General features: G+C 44.7%; 1 protein-coding gene across 4 annotated transcripts in view; it reads right to left on the bottom strand.

The window, feature by feature from the left end:
* Positions 1-19,037, bottom strand: part of LOC126162994 (hydroxyacylglutathione hydrolase, mitochondrial) — a 95,729-nt gene that overhangs the window by 62,432 nt on the left and 14,260 nt on the right. For all 4 annotated transcript variants that reach the window (XM_049919854.1, XM_049919851.1, XM_049919853.1 and 1 more), the window contains exon 2: positions 11,730-11,845. In XM_049919854.1, coding sequence (XP_049775811.1) covers positions 11,730-11,777 — 48 coding nt within the window. In that variant the 5' untranslated portion in view covers positions 11,778-11,845. The remainder of the gene's footprint in view (positions 1-11,729; positions 11,846-19,037) is intronic.

Genomic DNA, 19,037 nt, shown 5'->3' with positions numbered 1-19,037 from the left:
CTATACTCAAGGAAGCAAGAACACAGCACTAGCAACAACGTGCGAGTCCTGAGAACACAGCGTAGTAGCTACCCAGTGACGTCACACCTCGCCAGGCCGGGCAACCAGTAAACACAGAGGAACCCAAAGTACATCCCCCTGATGGATTTGAGAGTGACTTCGTTAAATTCTCAAACCTATGTGGACCTTTGATCACCAGCATTGTCTCCTCTCTCTTGTTAGTTGGTGAGTTACAATAAACATCAAATACCCGTACTGGAACAGTCTTCTACTCTCACTGTGTATACAGGTGTTGTTTGGCCTTTGACTTTTCTAGTAGAGGAAGATGTCAACACTGAAAATTTTTTTGGGTTAGATGCCTTCTAAATTTTAGATCCTCTATTTCTGACAAAGTGCATCTTTTATCTGATCAAGTTCCTTGCCAACAACTGGATGCTCTCTGCTTGGAATTTTCATCACTGTTTTTGGAAGGTTTAGTGTGTGCTACCAATTTTAAGGCTCACATCACAATGAAATTATTGGAACACCCTCATTTTATTCGTGCCTGCCCAATCCCAATAGCTTTATGGGAGCAAGTCAAATCAGAGCCCGATCACCTCATGTCCTTGGGTGTTGCCAATCCTGTCTCCTATAGTGAAAGGTATACTCCGTTAGTAACTGTTGCAAAACCTAATGGCAACCCTCACCTTTATGATGATTTTAAAAAGACTGTAAATTCACTGTCTATTTTTGATACCTACACCTTACCCTGTCAGGATAAACTCCTACCACAGCTTTCCAGGGACCAGTATTTTTTCCCAAAATAGAGTTCTCAGAAGCCTACTTGCAACTACATCTGGATGATGATTCTAAATGGATTCTCAAAGTGAATGCCCACTTTGGGCTATACTAATACCAGCACCTGCCGTTCATGTGGCTAGTGCCCCTGCTATTTTCCAACAGCTTTTAGGGCAACTCATGATCTCCGTGCTGGGTTGCCTGGATGATATTGTGGTCTCCAGTTCCTCAATAGACAAACATTTGCAGAATATTTGTGGCTTGTTCATGGTGCTGCAGGCTACCAGGTTAAAGTGTAACTTGGACAAATCATAATCTTTTTCAGCCATCTATTTTCTATCTCAGTCTTGAAGTCTCACAGGCTGGCATAAAGCCTTTGCACCAGCATGTCAATGCCATTGCGGCTTTGCCGCGTCCTACCGATGTCAAAGAGTTGCAGGGTTTTCTCAGAAAGATTTTATGTTACCATAAATTTCGTCCTGATGCAGCCACTATGGCTAGGCCCCTTAATGCTCTCTTACATAAAGACGTTCTTTTCAACTGGTGGCATGCCCATGAGTGTGCTTTCACCATGTTGAAGCACTAAGCATCTTGCTTGGTTATCTTCCAAGCAGGCCAGATCCTCGTTTTGGCCACAGACTCCTCTCAATATGGCCTTTTGGCTGTTCTTGTGCACAAATACGTGGATGGTTCCAAACACCTTACTGTGTAGTCTTTCAAAACCCTGAATCAGGTGCAAAAGTGCGACTCAGATAGAAAAAGAAACTTTTGCTATTGTGTACACACTAAAAAATTTAATATTTTCATATACAGTTCTAAATTTAATTTGATTACTGATAAAAACCTCTGGTTTCTCTTTTCTATCCTTCAGCACCTCAACCAGAAAAAGTGACCCATCCCCACCTGCAAATGCTGAGCTCTTTTTTGTCTCACTATAACTACAAGATTCATTTCCACACCATGGTGCAACAGGTTAATGTGGATGCTCTTTCTCGGCTGCCAACTGGTCCCAATACAGCATTTGATCAGGATGAACTGTTGAGTTTCCATTCAGATGTCGAAGCCCAAAACATTGTGGATGGTTTCCAAATTCTAGGATTTGGTGGCTGTCAGGTCATTCAGTTTGTCCACCATGGCTGAGTAGATAAACAACGGACTGGGCATCAGATTCCTTGCATAATTATTATGCTCTCTGCCACCACCTCTACATTCTGGTTGGTGTATTTCTGGTGCCTATTGAGGAGTTGACCCCACGGTTGTGATCCTTTCCGCATTGCAGTGGGATGTTATGCACCTTCTCCACCTGAACCCCTGGGCTATTACTTGTACAGAATTGCTGGCCGAGGTATTGACAAGTAGATCTCTCGTGTTGTATCAACCTGCTTGGAATCTTCTCTCTCTCTCTCTCTCTCTCTCTCTCTCTCTCTCTCTCTCTCTCTCTCTCTCTCTCTCTCTCTTTCCTTTCTTTTTTTTTCTTTCTATTGTGCCCAACTAGTGGTCATTAGTGCCCAGACTAAATTATGAATGCACTGTGAGGCACCATGTTAAAACAGCAACTGAAAAGGACAACACTATAAAAGGCACAGTAACAGGCAAGGGATTAAAAAAAAACAGCATAATCAAATGTCCTTAGAGAGGTTTGTCAAGTGGATAAAATGAAGAACGCGAGAAGCTGCTCCTGGGTCATCTGCTAAAATGTCATCCAGAGTCCATGGCAGGCCAAAATCAATGCGCAGTGTATTAAAATTTGGACAGGACGTTAAAATGTGGCGTACCGTCAGCAATTGCCCACATGGGCAGAATGGCGCTGGCGCAACCGTCAGCAGATGGCAGTGGCTGAACCGGAAGTGCCCAATCCATAACCGAGCCAAAACGACCTCCTCCCGCTGAGAAGGGCGTGAAGAGGTCATCCAAGCTGTGGGGAGAGGTTTCACGGCCCGAAGCTTGTTTTCAGTAAGTGCAGACCAATTGGCATGCCACAGCGATAAAATGCGCTGACAAATGACCCTGCTAATATCAGATGAAGGCACACAACAAGAAGCTGTCCGAGGCTGGAGGACCGCAACCTTGGCCACGGCATCTGCAGCTTTGTTTCCAGGGATATCGACATGGCGAGGAACCCACATAAATGTAACCAGAGAACAGTCATCCGCCAGCTGCGGACGAAAGAGTGAATCGGATACGGATCACTGAGGCTCTGGATGGCACTCAGGGAATCAGAGCAGATGACATGAGCAGAATGTCGGTGGCGGCGGATGTAAAGAACAGCCTGATAAGAGGGCAAACAGCTCAGCTGTGAGGACTGAACAATGGCCATGGAGCCGGTATTTGAAACTGTGTGCCTCGACAATAAAAGAACACCCAACACAGTCATTGGTCTTAGAGCCATCTATGTAAATGAAGATCGTATTAATGAACTTCAAACGAAGTTCAACAAACCGCGAGCAGTATACCGAAGCTGGGGTAATCTCCTTTGGGAGCGAGCTGAGGTCAAGGTGAACGCGAACCTGAGCCTGGAGCCAAGGTGGCGTTTGGCTCTCGCCCACTCGAAAGGTTGCAGGGAGTGGAAAATCAAGTTGCTGAAGGAGGTGACGAAAGCGAGCTCCAGGGGGTAGCAGGGCAGATACATACAACCCGTATTGACGGTCGAGAGAGTCATCAAAAAAGGAACGATAAGACAGGTGGTCGGGCATTGATAATAGCTGACAGGCATACCGACATAGCAGTATATCGCACCAGTAGGTTAGTGTCAATTCACCGGCTTCAGCATGAAGACTCTCGACGGGACTAGTACAGAACGCTCCGATCGCAAGACATAACCTCAGATATTGTATAGAGATGAGGCGGCGTAAGATGGACGGCCGTGCAGAGGAGTATACAAAGCTCCCATAATCCAGCTTTGAGCGGACAATCGACCAATATAGGCGAAGTAGAATGGTTCGATCTGCTCCCCACGACGTACTGCTGAGAACACAGAGGACATTTAGGGAACGGGTACAACAGGCAGCCAAATATGACACATGTGGAGACCAGCTAAGTTTCCTGTCAAATGTAAGACCTAAAAATTTTGTTGTCTCCACGAATGGGAGAGCAATGGGACCAAGATGTAAGGACGGTGGGAGAAACTCTTTGTAGCGCCAGAAGTTAATACAGACCGTCTTCTCGGCAGAAATACGCAAACCATTGGCGACACTCCAGGAGTAAAGACGGTCAAGACAATGCTGAAGACAGCGCTCCAGGAAACATGTACGCTAAGCGCTGCAGTAGATGGTAAAATCGTCCATGAAAAGGGAGCCTGTACATTAGCTGGGAGGCAATCCATTATTGGATTGATCGCTATGGCGAAGAGAGCGGGTGACCACGAAGGCCCCAATGTATGCATGGTGTGGAGAATGCCCGCCCTCCAACATGTGTCGTAAGCCTTCTCCAAATCAAAGAACACAGCCACTGTCTGGCGCTTCCGCAAGAAGTTATTCATAATGTAGGTAGACAAGGTAACCAGACTGTCAACAGCAGAGTGGCGCCTACGAAATCCACATTGTACATTGGGAAGTAGGCGTCGAGATTCAAGCAGCCAAACCAAACGAGAGTTAACCATTCGTTACATAACCTTACAGACACAGCTGGTAAGGGAAATTGGTCGATACCTGGAAGGCAAGTGCTTGTCCTTCCCTGGCTTAGGAATCGGGACAACAATAGATTCACGCCAGCATGTGGGAACATGACCCTCAATCCAGATGTGATTATAAGTACAAAGAAGAAAACCTTTACCAGCAGGAGAAAGGTTCTTCAGCATCTGAATATGAATAGAATCAGGCCCCGGAGTGGAGGACCGTGACCGGGCAAGTGCACTTTCGAGTTCCCGCATGGTGAATGAGGCATTATAACTTTCATGATTCGAGGAGCGGAAGTTAGGTGGCCTTGCCTCCTCTGCCTGTTTTCGAGGGAGGATGGCAGGGTGGTTATGAGCGGAGCTCGAAATCTCTGCGAAAAATCGACTGAAGGCATTGGAGACATCCTCAGGGGCCACAAGAACGTCATTCGCGACCATCAAGCCAGAAACTGGTGAGTGGACCTTACTGCCAGATAGCCGGCGCAGGCTACCCCAGACAACAGAAGAAGGAGTAAAACTGTTGAAGGAGCTTGTGAAAGCAGCCCAGCTGGCTTTCTTGCTTTCTTTAATAGCACGACGACACTGCACATGTAATCATTTATATTTAATACAATTCGCCATCATAGGGTGGTGTTTAAAGGTGTGTAAAGCACGTCGACGAGCACGTATATATAGCATCTCTACATGCTGTGGTCCACCAGGGGACCGGTACATGACGTGGAGAAGAGGTAGTATGAGGGATGGAATATTCAGCAGCAGTGAGAATGACTTCCGTGAGGTGTGTGACCTGACTATCACAGCTTGCGATGTTTTGATTCTGAAATGTCACCCTGAGAAGAGCCCCCAGTCTGCTTTGGAGATGTTCCAACAAGTTGAGCATGGAGATGGGGTATGATGCAGGAGATGGATAACACAAGGGAAGTGGTCGCTCGAATACGTATCAGAAAGAGAGTACCACTCAAACCGACGTGCAAGTTGGGTAGTACATATAGAGAGGTCTAAATGGGAATAGGTATGAGTTGTGTCCGAAAGAAAAGTAGGAGCACCAGTATTGAAGCAGACAAGATTGAGGTGGTTGAAAAGGTCTGCTAACAGGGAGCCTCTCGGGCAGGATGCTGGAGAGCCCCAAAGGGGATGGGCAGTCAACAAAAATGGTGCAGGTAGCTGAGCAATAATTTGCATCATGTCTGCCCTAGTAACGGCAGATGACGATGGTACAAATGGAAAATGTGAAAGTGAGGAGAGTAATGCAGACGGCAACTGCCTGCAGATCGGTGTGCAATGTGATGGGATCGTAGTAGATATCATCCCAGACCAGCAACATAACCCCTCCATGAGCCGGAATACCTGCCACAGGGGGTAGGTCAAAACGCACAGAGGTATAGTGTGCCAAATCAATACGATCTCATGGGCATAGCTTCACTTCCTGGAGAGCTACTACGAGCGGACAGTGCAAGCGTAGCAGCAACTTTAAGTCCTCTCAGTTGGAGTGAATGCCGCGAATATTCCAATGAAGAAGTGCCATCGTGAGATGAAAAAGAAAAAGGAGAAGCAAGAAGGGGTCACCTCAAAGGTCGCTGAGGGCCTGGCTTCGAGCGAGCACTGCTGCCGCTATCAATAGGAGGAGAGTCATCATCCATTTTTTCAATAGGTTCGTCGGCCACCATGTTAAGATGGTCAGGAGGGGGAGCTTCCTCCGCCTGTGAACCGCCAGAGGCTCAGCTACCAGTGATGCGACCAGGCGAAACGGATGATGGCCTGGGGCAGCAACCGCTGGGTGACACAGGAGAAGAAACGCACCGTGGCGGAGAAGGAGAACTTTTCTTCCTATGAGTCTCCTTGCAAGGTCATTTAGTCGGAGTACTGGTCGATGGCTGGGAGTTCAGAGTACGTAAGAAGTCTTCACGGGACGGTTCTTTCTTGAAGGCCCATGCATCTGACTTCTGGGTCTTAGTCTTGCAGGAGCTGATGAAGGTGCTTGTGTCTTAGGGGTGATGGGAGGAAGAGGAGACGTTGACCGGGTGATCTCAGTACTGGCCGAACGGCGGTCAGATCGCATGTCTGCGTCGATACCTCCCTGGTAGGCCGAGTAGAGGCGAGGACGGTACTGTATTTCCCCGCTGGGAGCAGCGTGGGCTTCCTACTAGCAAAAAGCTTGTGAGCAGCCAAGGTGGACACTTTCTATTTGACCCTGTATACAGCGTTCAGCCCTGTAGATGGGACAGTCGCGAGAGGACGCTGCATGGTCACCCTGACAGTTCACACAACCAAGAGACAGAGACGGACAGTCACCCTCATGGGCGTCCCTGCCACAAGTGATGCATTTAGCCGCATTAGAACAAGACTGGCGGGTGTGTTTGAAATTCTGACACTGGTAGCAGCGCGTAGGTTATAACGATATGTTTACGTAATGTGTATACATAAACATACAGTTATAAATGTCCCCGTTCGTAGTCGCTAATTGTAACAATATGTTTACTTTTGTGCTGTAACATATAGCTATAATCAGCGGTGGAAATATATTTGCGAACGCCGACCATGTGTGGCTGTTTCTTGTTGGATCGTTTGATCAGACGGAAGTTGCATTGCAGAGGAGAGTAAATGCCTATTCAAAATATAATTGTTTTTGGATAGCTCAACATGAATTTCCTAAGGGACCGTAGTTTATCATGCATTTACCAGTAGAATATGGCGTGGAGAAAATATTTCGCAGCATACAACTTCCGTCCGATTTCGACGAAAGAATTCGAGACTGTGAACTCTCTATTTGGCAGAAACATAAAGAAAATTAAATAACTTCATGAAGGAGTCAGACATAGATTCTATATTAAATAAATAGTTCATACACGAGTTCCATTTAACTCTGAATTTATGGCAATTAATAGATGAACTTACACTGCAATGAAGGATTTAACATGTATGCCGTTTTGACTGGCACTCCTCTTCTCGTAATGAAAATAATTCCTTTGACATTTTCACATATACGTCGCACAATAAATTTACTGCTATGCAGTATTGCACTTTTAGTATTGCACTTTTACTTTACACTAAAATAATATTATTTTTAACGATAATAATACGGCGGCAAGACATGCGTGTCCAACACAGAGACAAGAGAAGAATGAGTAACTGTTCATCGAGAATATATCTTGTACATAAAAAAAAAAAATTTGTAAAAGTGTTCTTCTTCTGTCCATTTTTCGCACTGTTTTCAAAGTCAATAACTCACTACATCTCTGATGGCGCTTCGACAATAAACAAGTTACGTCACAGGTCATTCACCTTTTACATTCTCGCAACATTATTTGCTAACTGTAGCTGTTGCCGAGCGACTGCTCGATTAGTGAATGATTTAAAAAGATAAGGCAATCACATAATATTACAAGGTGTCGGGACATAAGGGCGAACAGAAATAACCTCATAGCCTGCTTTGATGTGCGACGGCAGCTGAACACTATCAAAGGTCAAGAAAACTGTCCAGGTCGGTACAAGGTCATTGTCGACCTTTTTCATGACCCTATGGACAGCCGTCACGTCCTGCTCAATGAGGAAAGACTGAATCTCCTCGTCAATCAATCCGTCAAGTGATCTAGTAGATAACACACCACGCGACGAATTCAAAGTGCGGTGAGCCTCCACTCGGACAGGGAACATGTACAGGAGTGTGGCCCAAAGGAGTTTTTGTGCCTGAAAGGTGCTCTCAGTTTCCAACAACAAGGTACTAGGTTTGACAGGTCCGGCTATGGCATCTACGCCCTTCTGAATAACGAAAGGGTTGACAGATGAAAAATCCTTTCCATCCTCAGATCTAGAAACTTTGGGGCAGGCGGTAGTACTTTCGTCACTGGTGGCTGGTCAAGTTTCCATTTTTGGGCAGAAGTCGAGAGAGAAGAAGAAGAAGAAGAAGAGAAATCTATTGCAGATGAATCCCCCATGATTGCCAGCATCTCCAATGGCGCGCTCCTTCCTTGTGGGGACCCTCTCAGAGGGCGCTCCCGCCTTAGGTGAATGTTTGCACCTCAGGTCACACCTCCCGAGAACAGATGGAGGGGCCAACCGGGATGGTTGGAAGGTGTCAGCTCAGGCAATCACCCCTCCCCGGGCCTGGCCTTTACCAGGGGGTACACACGGGCCCTACTTGTCTACCCAGGGCGGGGAATTACGCTTTAGCCCGTCACGGCTATGCGTGCGAACACGTGGGTCGGCCTTCAAGCACGCACAGGGAAGAAAGAAGAATAGGGAAAAAAAAGGGAGAGAAAGGACAGACCGTCCCAAACACCGAGACTGAGACCATAGGGTGGACAAGAAGGCAAGGAGAAGAAGGCAAGGAGAAGAAGGCAAGGTAGAAAGTAAGGAAGACAGTGAGAGATGGAGGAGGGCAAAGAAAGGAAACAAGCAAAGGAAGGAAGAAACCAGAATAAGCGAAAAACCAAAATGTAAGTAGTTGAACTGTCCGTCTCTGGACGCAGGCGCAAACTACCACCTTGAGGGGGAGGGACTCCTTTTAGTTGCCTCTTACGACAGGCAGGAATACCTGGGGCCTATTCTTACCCCAGACCCTCAGGGGGAAACCTGCTCGGAGTACATTATTCAACAAGTGGCAGCACAGGCCCCTCTTTCCCCATTGCCAGTGCACCAGTGCACCTGGGAGCATATTCGTGCTGAGTTTGTGTCTCCCTTCATTAGTCCTTTTGCTTGCAGTAGTTAACACTTTGTCAGTGTTTCCTTATGTAGTTCGTTGCCCATCGACATCCACGGCAGCTACTGATGGTCTTTGCAAAGATTTGTTCCTTGCAATGACACACGTGATGGACAACGGTGCACGACCTGTGACTCAGGATTTTGAAGATTTTTGTACAAAGAGTGGCACCAACCTTGTTAAGATCCTTCCATTTCATCCTCAGTCCAATGGTGAGATGGAGTGGTTGGTCCGTACTTTCAAAACTCAGATGAAAGAATTTAATAAAATACCTTCTCCCGAGGAAGCCCTCAGCAGGTCCTTGGGCTCATATAGCTTCCCTCCCATTGGTGACTGTAGCCCAACGTAGATGATTCATGGTCATCAGCCCCATACACTGCTTCATCTGCTCTGGCCGACTTTCAGCCACACACAAGCATTCGCCTCACAGTGGTTCTGTCCAGGCTCTGCCATCTGGGCCCGCAGGTTTGGCCAGTGGATACAAGTGGCCATCTATCACTACTGAGGCTGCTGCCTCTGCGTCATGTGCACCTCCAATGACATCGTGGCATGACACTATGACCGACCACATGCCAGAGACTCCACCACTGGTGCAGCTACCTCAACTGTGTGCCGGACTGAGACTCGAACTCAGGGCCTTTGCCTTTCATGGGCAAGTGCTCTACCATCTGAGCTACCCAAGCATGATTCGTTCCCCGTCCTCACAGCTTCACTTCTGCCAGTACCTTGTCTTCTACCTTCCAAACTTTACAGAAACTCTCCTTCAAACCTTGCAGAACTAGCACTCCTGAAAGAAAGGATACTGCAGGCATGGCTTAGCCACAGCCTGGGGGATGTTTCCAGAATGAGATTTTCATTCTGCAGCAGAGTATGCGCTGATATGAAACTTTCTGGCAGATTAAAACTGTGTGCCAGACTGAGACTCGAACTCGGGACCTTTGCCTTTCGCGGGCAAGTGCTCTACTATCTGAGCTAACCAAGCACGATTCACACCCCGTCCTCACAGCTTCACTTCACTGCAAAGTGAAAATCTCATTCTGGAAACATCCCCCAGGCTGTGGCTAAGCCATGTCTCCGCAATATCCTTTCTTTCAGGAGTGCTAGTTCTGCAAGGTTCGCAGGAGAGATTCTGTAAAGTTTGGAAGGCAGGAGACGAGGTACTGGCAGAAGTGAAGCTGAGTCGTGCTTTGGTAGCTCAGATGGTAGAGCACTTGCCCGCAAAAGGCAAAGGTCCCGAGTTCGAGTCTCGGTCCAGCACACAGTTTTAATCTGCCATGAAGTTTCATATCAGCACATACTCTGCTGCAGAGTGAAAATCTCATTCTGGACGAATTTGTCTTTCTTTAACCTATCTTCTATGATAATTCATAGGGTCAAGTAGTGCCCCACCTGTTCCTACACTGCTCCAGAACCCAAACTGACCTTTTCTGAGGTCAGCCACTCATTTTTCCGTAAATAATCCATGTCAGGCAATTTGCAACCATGACTTAAACTGATAGTGTAGTGATATTTACAACCGTCAGTACCTGCTTTGTTTGAAACTGGAATTATTATATTTTCTCGGTGTCTGAGGGTGTTTTGCCAGTCTCTTCCATCTCATACATCAGATGGAACAGTTTTATCATGGCTGGCTCTCCCTTCAATCTCAATAATTCAGAGGGAGCATCTCCTACTTCATGAGTCTTGTTTTCACCTATGTCTTCCAGTGCTCTGCCAAATTATTTTCAGTGTCGTACCTCTCATCTCATTTTCATCTGTTTCCCATTCTCTTTCCATAATATTATCTTGAGAAATGTTTGCCTTATATGGATGTGCTATATATTACTTCCATCTTTCAACCTTCCCTTCTTTGGCTGGTACTGGTTCACTACCTAATACCATTATGTTCATAGAGATGTTTCTGTTTTCCTCAAAACGGTTCTCTACTTTTCCTAAAGGTGGCACCCATCTTCCCCAATGTTGTGTGTGCTCCCACAGCTTTACACTCCCCCTTTAGTCAATCCTGCTTTGCCAGTTTGTACTTTGTCATGGCTCCGGGATACATTAATCCAGTCAACTTTGAGATTTACCACCACATTTATATTTTCTTTTCTTTACATATTTTGCTATCCATCAGCAGCTCTCTTGAGCACTTATACCTCTGCTGCCAGTACCACTTGTCATCAAATGAGGTCGAAGAGAGATGCGAAAACAATGAAAGAAACTGAATGACACAGTCAGATTTGTTTTCATATTGGCAAGAAGCCCTACTCCATGGTGAGCAGTGTAATTTATGAGAGAATTGCAATAATGCAAATAAAATGGTTTACTAGATCCAGATTTTTAGTAATTACAAAGGTTTACTATGGCTACCTTTAGAAAATGAAGCTACCGCAAGTCAGGAGATAAAAAGTATTTTTGGTATTAAAAGGAAAGGCAATGTGATAATTAAAAAGGCACAAATATTATAAATTCCTGTCACTCCCATATTTAAAAAAAAATGTATTCCTTTTGGCTGCATCATTTGCTGCTATTTTTTGTATTCTCTTTCTGTTAATTAAATTCCATCTTGTGTGTTTCTACTGGGAGTAGTTTTCTCTAACATAAACAAGGAGATTTTCACAATGAAATATTTTCAAATATATAGCTTGTTTGACTTACCAAGTACATGTAATTGTCCTGCAGTGCAGACAGAACCTGGACCTTCATGTTTGGAAGTAATTCTGATTGAGTTATACTATGAGTGCCTCGGAAGCCTACAGATTTCCAAGCTGAAACTGTTCACATAATTTTTTATAGACAAGAAATTCACTTTTCGTAAAACTATAATATAAACAAAAGAAAACTTGTCTTATAACTTGTCAACAGGTTTTCTAACAATAACTTCAATTTCACAAACATACATTAAGAAAGGTCTTTTTCCCTATCCCTTTTGTAATGCTTTATTATTCAGTATCAACTAGTGCCTAATTATTTGCTAAGTATCATCACTGACTCCTCCCTACATTTCACTAGCTTCAGTACACTATACTGTTTTCTATCACTTAAATCATCTGGTAACTGAATGAATATTACTACATCAACAGACTGGATTCACCTCCACTTCCCATTCACTTACGTCATGCAGTTGACATTTCATGCTGAAGATCTGTCTTACCCAGTTAGCTTTCGTCTTATTAACCCCAGGTAGTATTCAATTCAATTCAATTTCAGTATTATTTGAAATCTTCTCTGATCACTTTACTTTTACCATTATTCTCTGGCATCACATCACCCACTTCCTGGATGTTTAGTCTACATTTTCGCTGGTCATTAGAACCCCCTTCCTCCCTCACTCTGTATCTCCTCTGCCCTCCTCCCTCCCTCCTCTCCAGGGAGGAGGGAGGGAGGGAGGGAGGGAGGGAGAGAGAGTGAGTGGGGGGAGTGAGGGACGGAGGGTGGGGGGGAGAGAGTGAGTGGGGGGAGGGAGGGAGGGAGGGAGGGGGAGAAAGAGTGAGTGGGGGAGGGAGGGAGGGAGGGGGAGAAAGAGTGAGTGGGGGAGGGAGGGTGGGGGGAAAGAGTGAGTGGGGGAGGGAGGGAGGGAGGGAGGGAGAGTGAGTGCGGGAGGGAGGGAGGGAGGGAGGGAGGGAGGGAGAGAGAGTGAGTGCGGGAGGGAGGGAGAAAGAGTGAGTGCGGGAGGGAGGGAGAAAGAGTGAGTGTGGGAAGGAGGGAGAAAGAGTGAGTGCGGGAAGGAGGGAGGGAGAGAGAGTGAGTAGGGAGGGAGGGGGAGAGAGTATGAGTGGGGGAGGGAGGGAGAGGGAGAGAATGAGTGGGGGAGGGAGGGAGAGAATGAGTGGGGGAGGGAGGGGAGGGGGAGAGGGAGAGGGAGAGGGAGAGGGAGAGGGAGAGGGAGAGGGAGAGGGAGAGGGAGAGTGGGGGAGGGAGGGAGTGGGGGGGAGGGAGGGAGGGAGGGAGTGGGGGAGGGAGAGGGCAAGGCAGATGTTCTGACAAGATGGTTCAACTGAGAAAATAATCCAATCAATATGCAGAAATGATTTGGCAGGGTGGACAGCAATCTGCAGTTGTTTGCTGCTGGTGCTGTAGTGTACAGTAAGGTGTTAAAGTTTAGTGATTGCAGGAAGATACATCACGAGTTAAGTTGGTGTGATGAATCGCAGCTAGCCCTGTTGTTGTTGTTGTTGTTGTTGTTGTTATTGTGCAGTCCAGAGACTGGTTTGATGGAGCTCTCCATGCTACTCTATCCTGTGCAAGCTTCTTCATCTCCCAGTACCTACTGCTAACTACATCCATCTGAATCTGTTTAGTGTATTCATCTCTTGGTCTTGCTCTATTATTTTTAACCTCCACACTTCCCTCCAATACTAAATTGGTGATCCCTTGATGCCACAGAATGTGTCCTACCATCCGATCCCTTCTAGTCTAGTTGTGCCACAAATTCCTCTTCTCTCCAATTCTATTCAGCATCTCCTCATTAGTTACAAGATCTACCCATCTAATCTTCGGCACTCTTCTGTAGCATCACATTTTAAAAGCTTCTATTCTCTTCTTGTCTAAACTATTTATTGTCCATACATGGCTACACTCCATACAAATACTTTCAGAAAAGACTTCCTAACACTTCAATCTATACTCAATGTCAACATATTTCTATTCTTCAGAAACGCTTTCCTTGCCATTACCGTCTACATTTTATATCCTCTCTAGTTCGACAATCATCATCAGTTATTTTGTTCCCCAAATAGCAAACCTCATCTACTACTTTAAGTGTCTCATTTTCTAATCTAATTCCCTCTGCATCACCTGATTTAATTCTATTACATTCCATTATTTTCGTTTTGCTTTCGTTGATGTCCATCTTGTATCTTCCTTTCAAGACACTGTCCATTCCGTTCAACCGCTCTTCCAGGTCCATTGCTGTCTCTGACAGAATTACAATGTCTTCAGCAAACCTCAAAGTTTTAATTTCTTCACCACACATTTTAATTCCTACTCCAAATTTTTCTTTTTTTTTTTTCTCTTTTATTGCTCGTTCAATATACAGATTGTATAACATTGGGGATAGGCTACACCCCTGTCTCACTCACCAACCACTGCATCCCTCTCATGCCATGCCCCTCAACTCCACCGTCTGGTTTCTGTACAAATTGTAAATATCCTTTCAGTCCCTGTATTTGACCACTGTCACCTTCAGAATTTGAAAGAAAATCTTCCAGTCAACACTGTCAAAAGCTTTCTCTAAGTCTACAGATGTTATGAATGCTGATTTGCCTTTCCTTAATCTATCCTCTAAGATAAATCGTAGGGTCAGTATTGCCTCATGTGTTCCAACATTTCTACGGAATCCAAACTGATCTTCTCTGAGGTCGGCTTCTACCAGTTTTTCCATTCGTCTGTAAGGAATTCATGTTAGCATTTTGCAGCCGTGACTTATTAAGCTAATAGTTCGGTAATTTCCACACCTATCAACACCTCCTTTCCTTGGGTTTGGAATTATTATATTCTTCTTGAAGTCTGAGGGTATTACGCCTGTCTCATACATCTTGCTCACCAGATGGTACAGTTTTGTAAGGGCGGGCTCTCCCAAGGTTATCAGTAGTTCTAGTGGAATGTTGTCTACTCCCGGGGCCTTGTTTCGACTTAGGTCCTTCAGTGCTCTGTCAAATTCTTCACGCAGTATCGTATCTCTCATTTCATCTTCATCTACGTCCTCTTCCATTTCCGTAATATCGCCCTAAAGTACATCGCCCTTGTATAGACCCTCTTTATCCTCCTTCCACCTTTCTGCTTTCCCTTCTTTGCTTAGAACTGGTTTTCCATCAGAGCTCTTGATACTAATACAAGAGGTTCTCTTTCCATGAAAGGTCTGTTTAATTTTTATGTAGGCAGTATCTATCTTACCCCCTAGTGATATATGCCTCTACATCCTTATATTTGTCCTCTAGCATCCCTGCTTATCCATTTTGCACTTCCTGTTGATCTCATTTTTGAGACGTTTGTATTCCTTTTTGCCGGCTTCATTAACTGCATTTTTACATTTTCTCCTTTCATGAATTAAATATCTCTTCTGTTACCCAAGGATATCTACTATCCCTCATTTTTTTACCAACTTGATCCTCTGCTGCCTTTAATACTTCATCTCTCAAAGCTAGCAATTCTTCTTCTACTGTCTTTCTTTCCCCTGTTCTTATCAATCGTTCCCTAATGCTCTCCCTGAAACACTGTGCAACCTTTGGTTCTTTCAGTTTATACAGGTCCCATCTCCTTAAATTCCCACCTTTTTTCAGTTTCTTCAGTTTTAATCTACAGTTTGTAACCAATAGAGCATGGTCAGAGTCCACATCTAACCCTGGAAATGTCTTACAATTTAAAACCAGGTTCCTAAATCTCTTGCTTACCATCATATAATGTATCTGAAGAATTCCAAGCATCTCCAGGCCTGTCTCACGTATACAACGTTTTTTCATGATTCTTGAACCAAGTGTTCACTATGATTAAGTTACGCTCTGTGCAAAATTCTACCAGGCGGATTTCTCTTTCATTCCTTACCTCCATTCCATATTCACCTACTACGTTTCCTTCTCTTCCTTTTCCAACCATTGAATTCCAGTCACCTATGACTATTAAATTTTCGTCTCCCTTCATTATCTGAATAATTTCTTTTATCTCCTCATACATTTCTTCTATCTCTTCGTCATCTGTGGAGTTCGTCAGCATATAAACTTGTACTACTGTGGTAGGCTTGGGCTTCATGTCTATCTTGGCTACAATAATGCGTTCACTAAGCTGTTCATAGTAGCTTAACTGCGCTCTCATTGTTTTATTCATTATTGAACCTACTCCTGCATTACCCCTATTTGATTTTGCATTTATAACCCTGTATTCACATTGAGGAAATATTAGACACAGCACAAGCAGGGTTCAGAAAAGGTAAATCAACAATTGACCAAATATACACACTAAGACAAATATTAGATGAGAACTGAGAACACAATCAGGATATCTTTTGCCTGTTTATAGATTTCAACAAAGCATATGAAAGTATAGTAAGAGACGAAATGTGGAGGATAATGGCAGAGTATGGGATACATGAAAAGCTGATAAAGCTAACTAAAATATGTGTGATGGAATCACTTTTGAAAATAAAGTACTGAGAAAATTATATGGACCAGTGAAAGAAAACTAACAGTGGAGAATAAAGAAAAACAGAGAACTCAATTGTACACACTGCCTGACATCGTAGCAAGTGTGAAAATTAAGAGACTAAGATGGTACGGACATGTGAGAAGGAGGAGGAGAGGGGGAAAACACGGTAATAAAGGCTGTAATGGATGGAGAAGCTGAAGGAAAGACACCATTAGGACGGCCAAGAATGAGATGGAAGGATAATACCATGGGAGACATGCAGATACTGTGTCTGGGAGATGAAGATGGAGATGACAGAAAAGTGTGGAAGGCTCGAGAGGGTGTGGCGAAGGACCAGCTACGGTTTGTGTGGCCAGTAAGTAAGTATGTATTCACCTGACCAGAAGTCTTGTTCCTCCTGCCACCGAACTTCACTAATTCCCACTATAATTAACTTTAACCTATCCATCTCCCTTTTTAAATTTTCTAACCTACCTGCCTGATTAAGGGATCTGACATTCCACACTCCTATCCTTAGTAGTCACCACCCAGCGATCCAAATGGGGGACTATTTTACCTCCAGGATATTTTACCCAGGAGGATACCTCACCATTCAACCATACAATAAAGCTACATGTCCTTGGGAAAAATTAAGACTGTAGTTTCCCCTTGCTTTCAGCTGTTCGCAGTACCAACACAGCAAGACCATTTTGGTTAATGTTACAAGGTCAGATCAGTCAATCATCCACACTATTGCCCCTGAACTACTGAAAAGGCTGCTGCCCCTTTCCAGGAACCACACGTTTGTCTGGCCTCTCAACAGATACCCCTTTGTCGTGGTTACACCTATGGTACGGTTATCTGTATCGCTGAGGCACACAAGCCTCCCCACCAACGGTAAGCTACATGGTTCATGGGGGGAGGCAGCTAGAGAGAGTGATGAGTGGAACTATCAAACCTGTAATGTTCAGAAACAGTATTACTAGTGTCCTGATACATGCAGGTCATTTAAATATCTGGGCATAACATTGCAAAGCAATATGAGGTGGAAAGAACATTTGAAAACTGTGGTAGGGAAGGCGATTGGTCGACTTCAGTTTATTGAGACAATTTTATGAAAGAGTAGTTTACCAGTACAGGAGACCATATATAGGACACTGGTGCAACCTATTCTTGAGTACTGCTCGAGTGTTTGTGATTTGTACCAGGTCAGACTGAAGGAAGATATCGAAGCAATTCAAAAGTGGGCTACTAGATTTGTTACCGGTAGGTTCGAACAACACGTGTTACGGAGATGCTTCGGGAACTCAAATGGGAATCCCTGGACGGAAGGCAACGTTCTTTTCAAGCAACATTACTGAGAAAATTTAGAGAACCAGCATATGAAGCTGACAGTAGAACGATTCTACTGCTGCCAACATACATTGCACAAAAGGACCATGGAGATAAGATACAAGAAATCAGGGCTTATGCAGAGGCGTACTGCAGTCTTTTTCCCTTGCTCTGTTTGCGAGTAGAACAGGAAATAAAATAAAAAGTAGTTGTACAGAGTACCCTCCACCCCGCACAATGTGGTGGCTTGTGGGGTACCTACATAGATTTCAGAGAATGTGGTGGTCAGATTGATTACACTCCAAATGAACTGCTACTGGGACACAATATCTGAATGCCTTTGCATGAGGTGAATACCCTGTCCAAGTGAAGGATATGGTGAGTTGAGTGTTCAGGGTAGCTGAGGATGTGTATTGCACAGTTCAGCAGTAATTGGTGGCAACTGAGCAGTTGAGGAGGAATCAAAGCATCTGCCAGGAGGCTCAGCTTGAGGGATGATAGTTGCAACTCAGAACCAAGAATGGTGCATTAGGTACACTAGCTGTAATGCTAATTTGGCCACTGATCCATAAAGATGACTACCATAACCCAGTCAAGACAGAATGAGGGCTTTGTAAACATAAAAGAGGGTGGATCAGTTCGCATCCCACGAAGTACGACACACAGTGGAGTGCATAGTGTTTCAAATGGAACTTCTTTTTAAGCTGTCAAATATGTGGTAGCCAAGCCAACAGCATAGCAAATAATGGTCCTAAAATGCAACATGTCTCATCCAGTGTGAGCCATTCATATGAAAGTATAGGATGTGGTTGAACAGTTCTATGTCAGCAGATGTGCATAGCATGTCTTGCCTGTCAGAAACTGGATGCCATAAGTGAGGAACCAGGACCATGCTTTCCTTGCAGCAACCCAAAGCAGACACTCAGCAACACTAATGGCTGAAGAAAAGTAGTAAATACATGTCAACATATATGAATGGTGACAATAGGCCCCACAGCCTCTGCTAGTTTGATCATTACAGTGAGAAAAAGGTTCACACTCACTATGGATGACTGTAAGATTCCATTTTTCCACATACTGTAGGATGGGCTGACTCAAATATGAAATAACTGAAGCTAAAGAAACTCATGGATAAAAATCTGGAAAGGACATCTGAAAGCTCTCTCATACAAGGTGGTAAGGATGTGAAAATGCTATCACGTGTCATATACCTTTCTAAGTCAAAAAGACAGCAATGAGGTGTTGGAAAGTGGCAGAAGTCATCCTTACAGAGAGCTCCAGATGAATTAAGTGGTCAGCTGTGGACCAGACTCACGAAACACTTACAAGGAGTTGGACAAAATACACTATGTGATCAAAAGTATCCGGACACCCCCAAAAACATGTTTTTCATATTAGGTGCATTGTGCTGCCACCTACTGCCAGGTACTCCATAACAGTGACCACAGTAGTCATTAGAAATAAGAGAGCAGAATGGGGGGCTCCGTTTAACTCACAGACTTCGAACATGGTCAG

The sequence above is a fragment of the Schistocerca cancellata genome, chromosome 2, assembly GCF_023864275.1.
Source record: "Schistocerca cancellata isolate TAMUIC-IGC-003103 chromosome 2, iqSchCanc2.1, whole genome shotgun sequence".
NCBI classification, from domain to species: domain Eukaryota; kingdom Metazoa; phylum Arthropoda; class Insecta; order Orthoptera; family Acrididae; genus Schistocerca; species Schistocerca cancellata.
The sequence above is the reverse complement of the archived record's forward strand: the minus strand, read 5'-3'. Positions and strand labels throughout refer to the sequence as shown.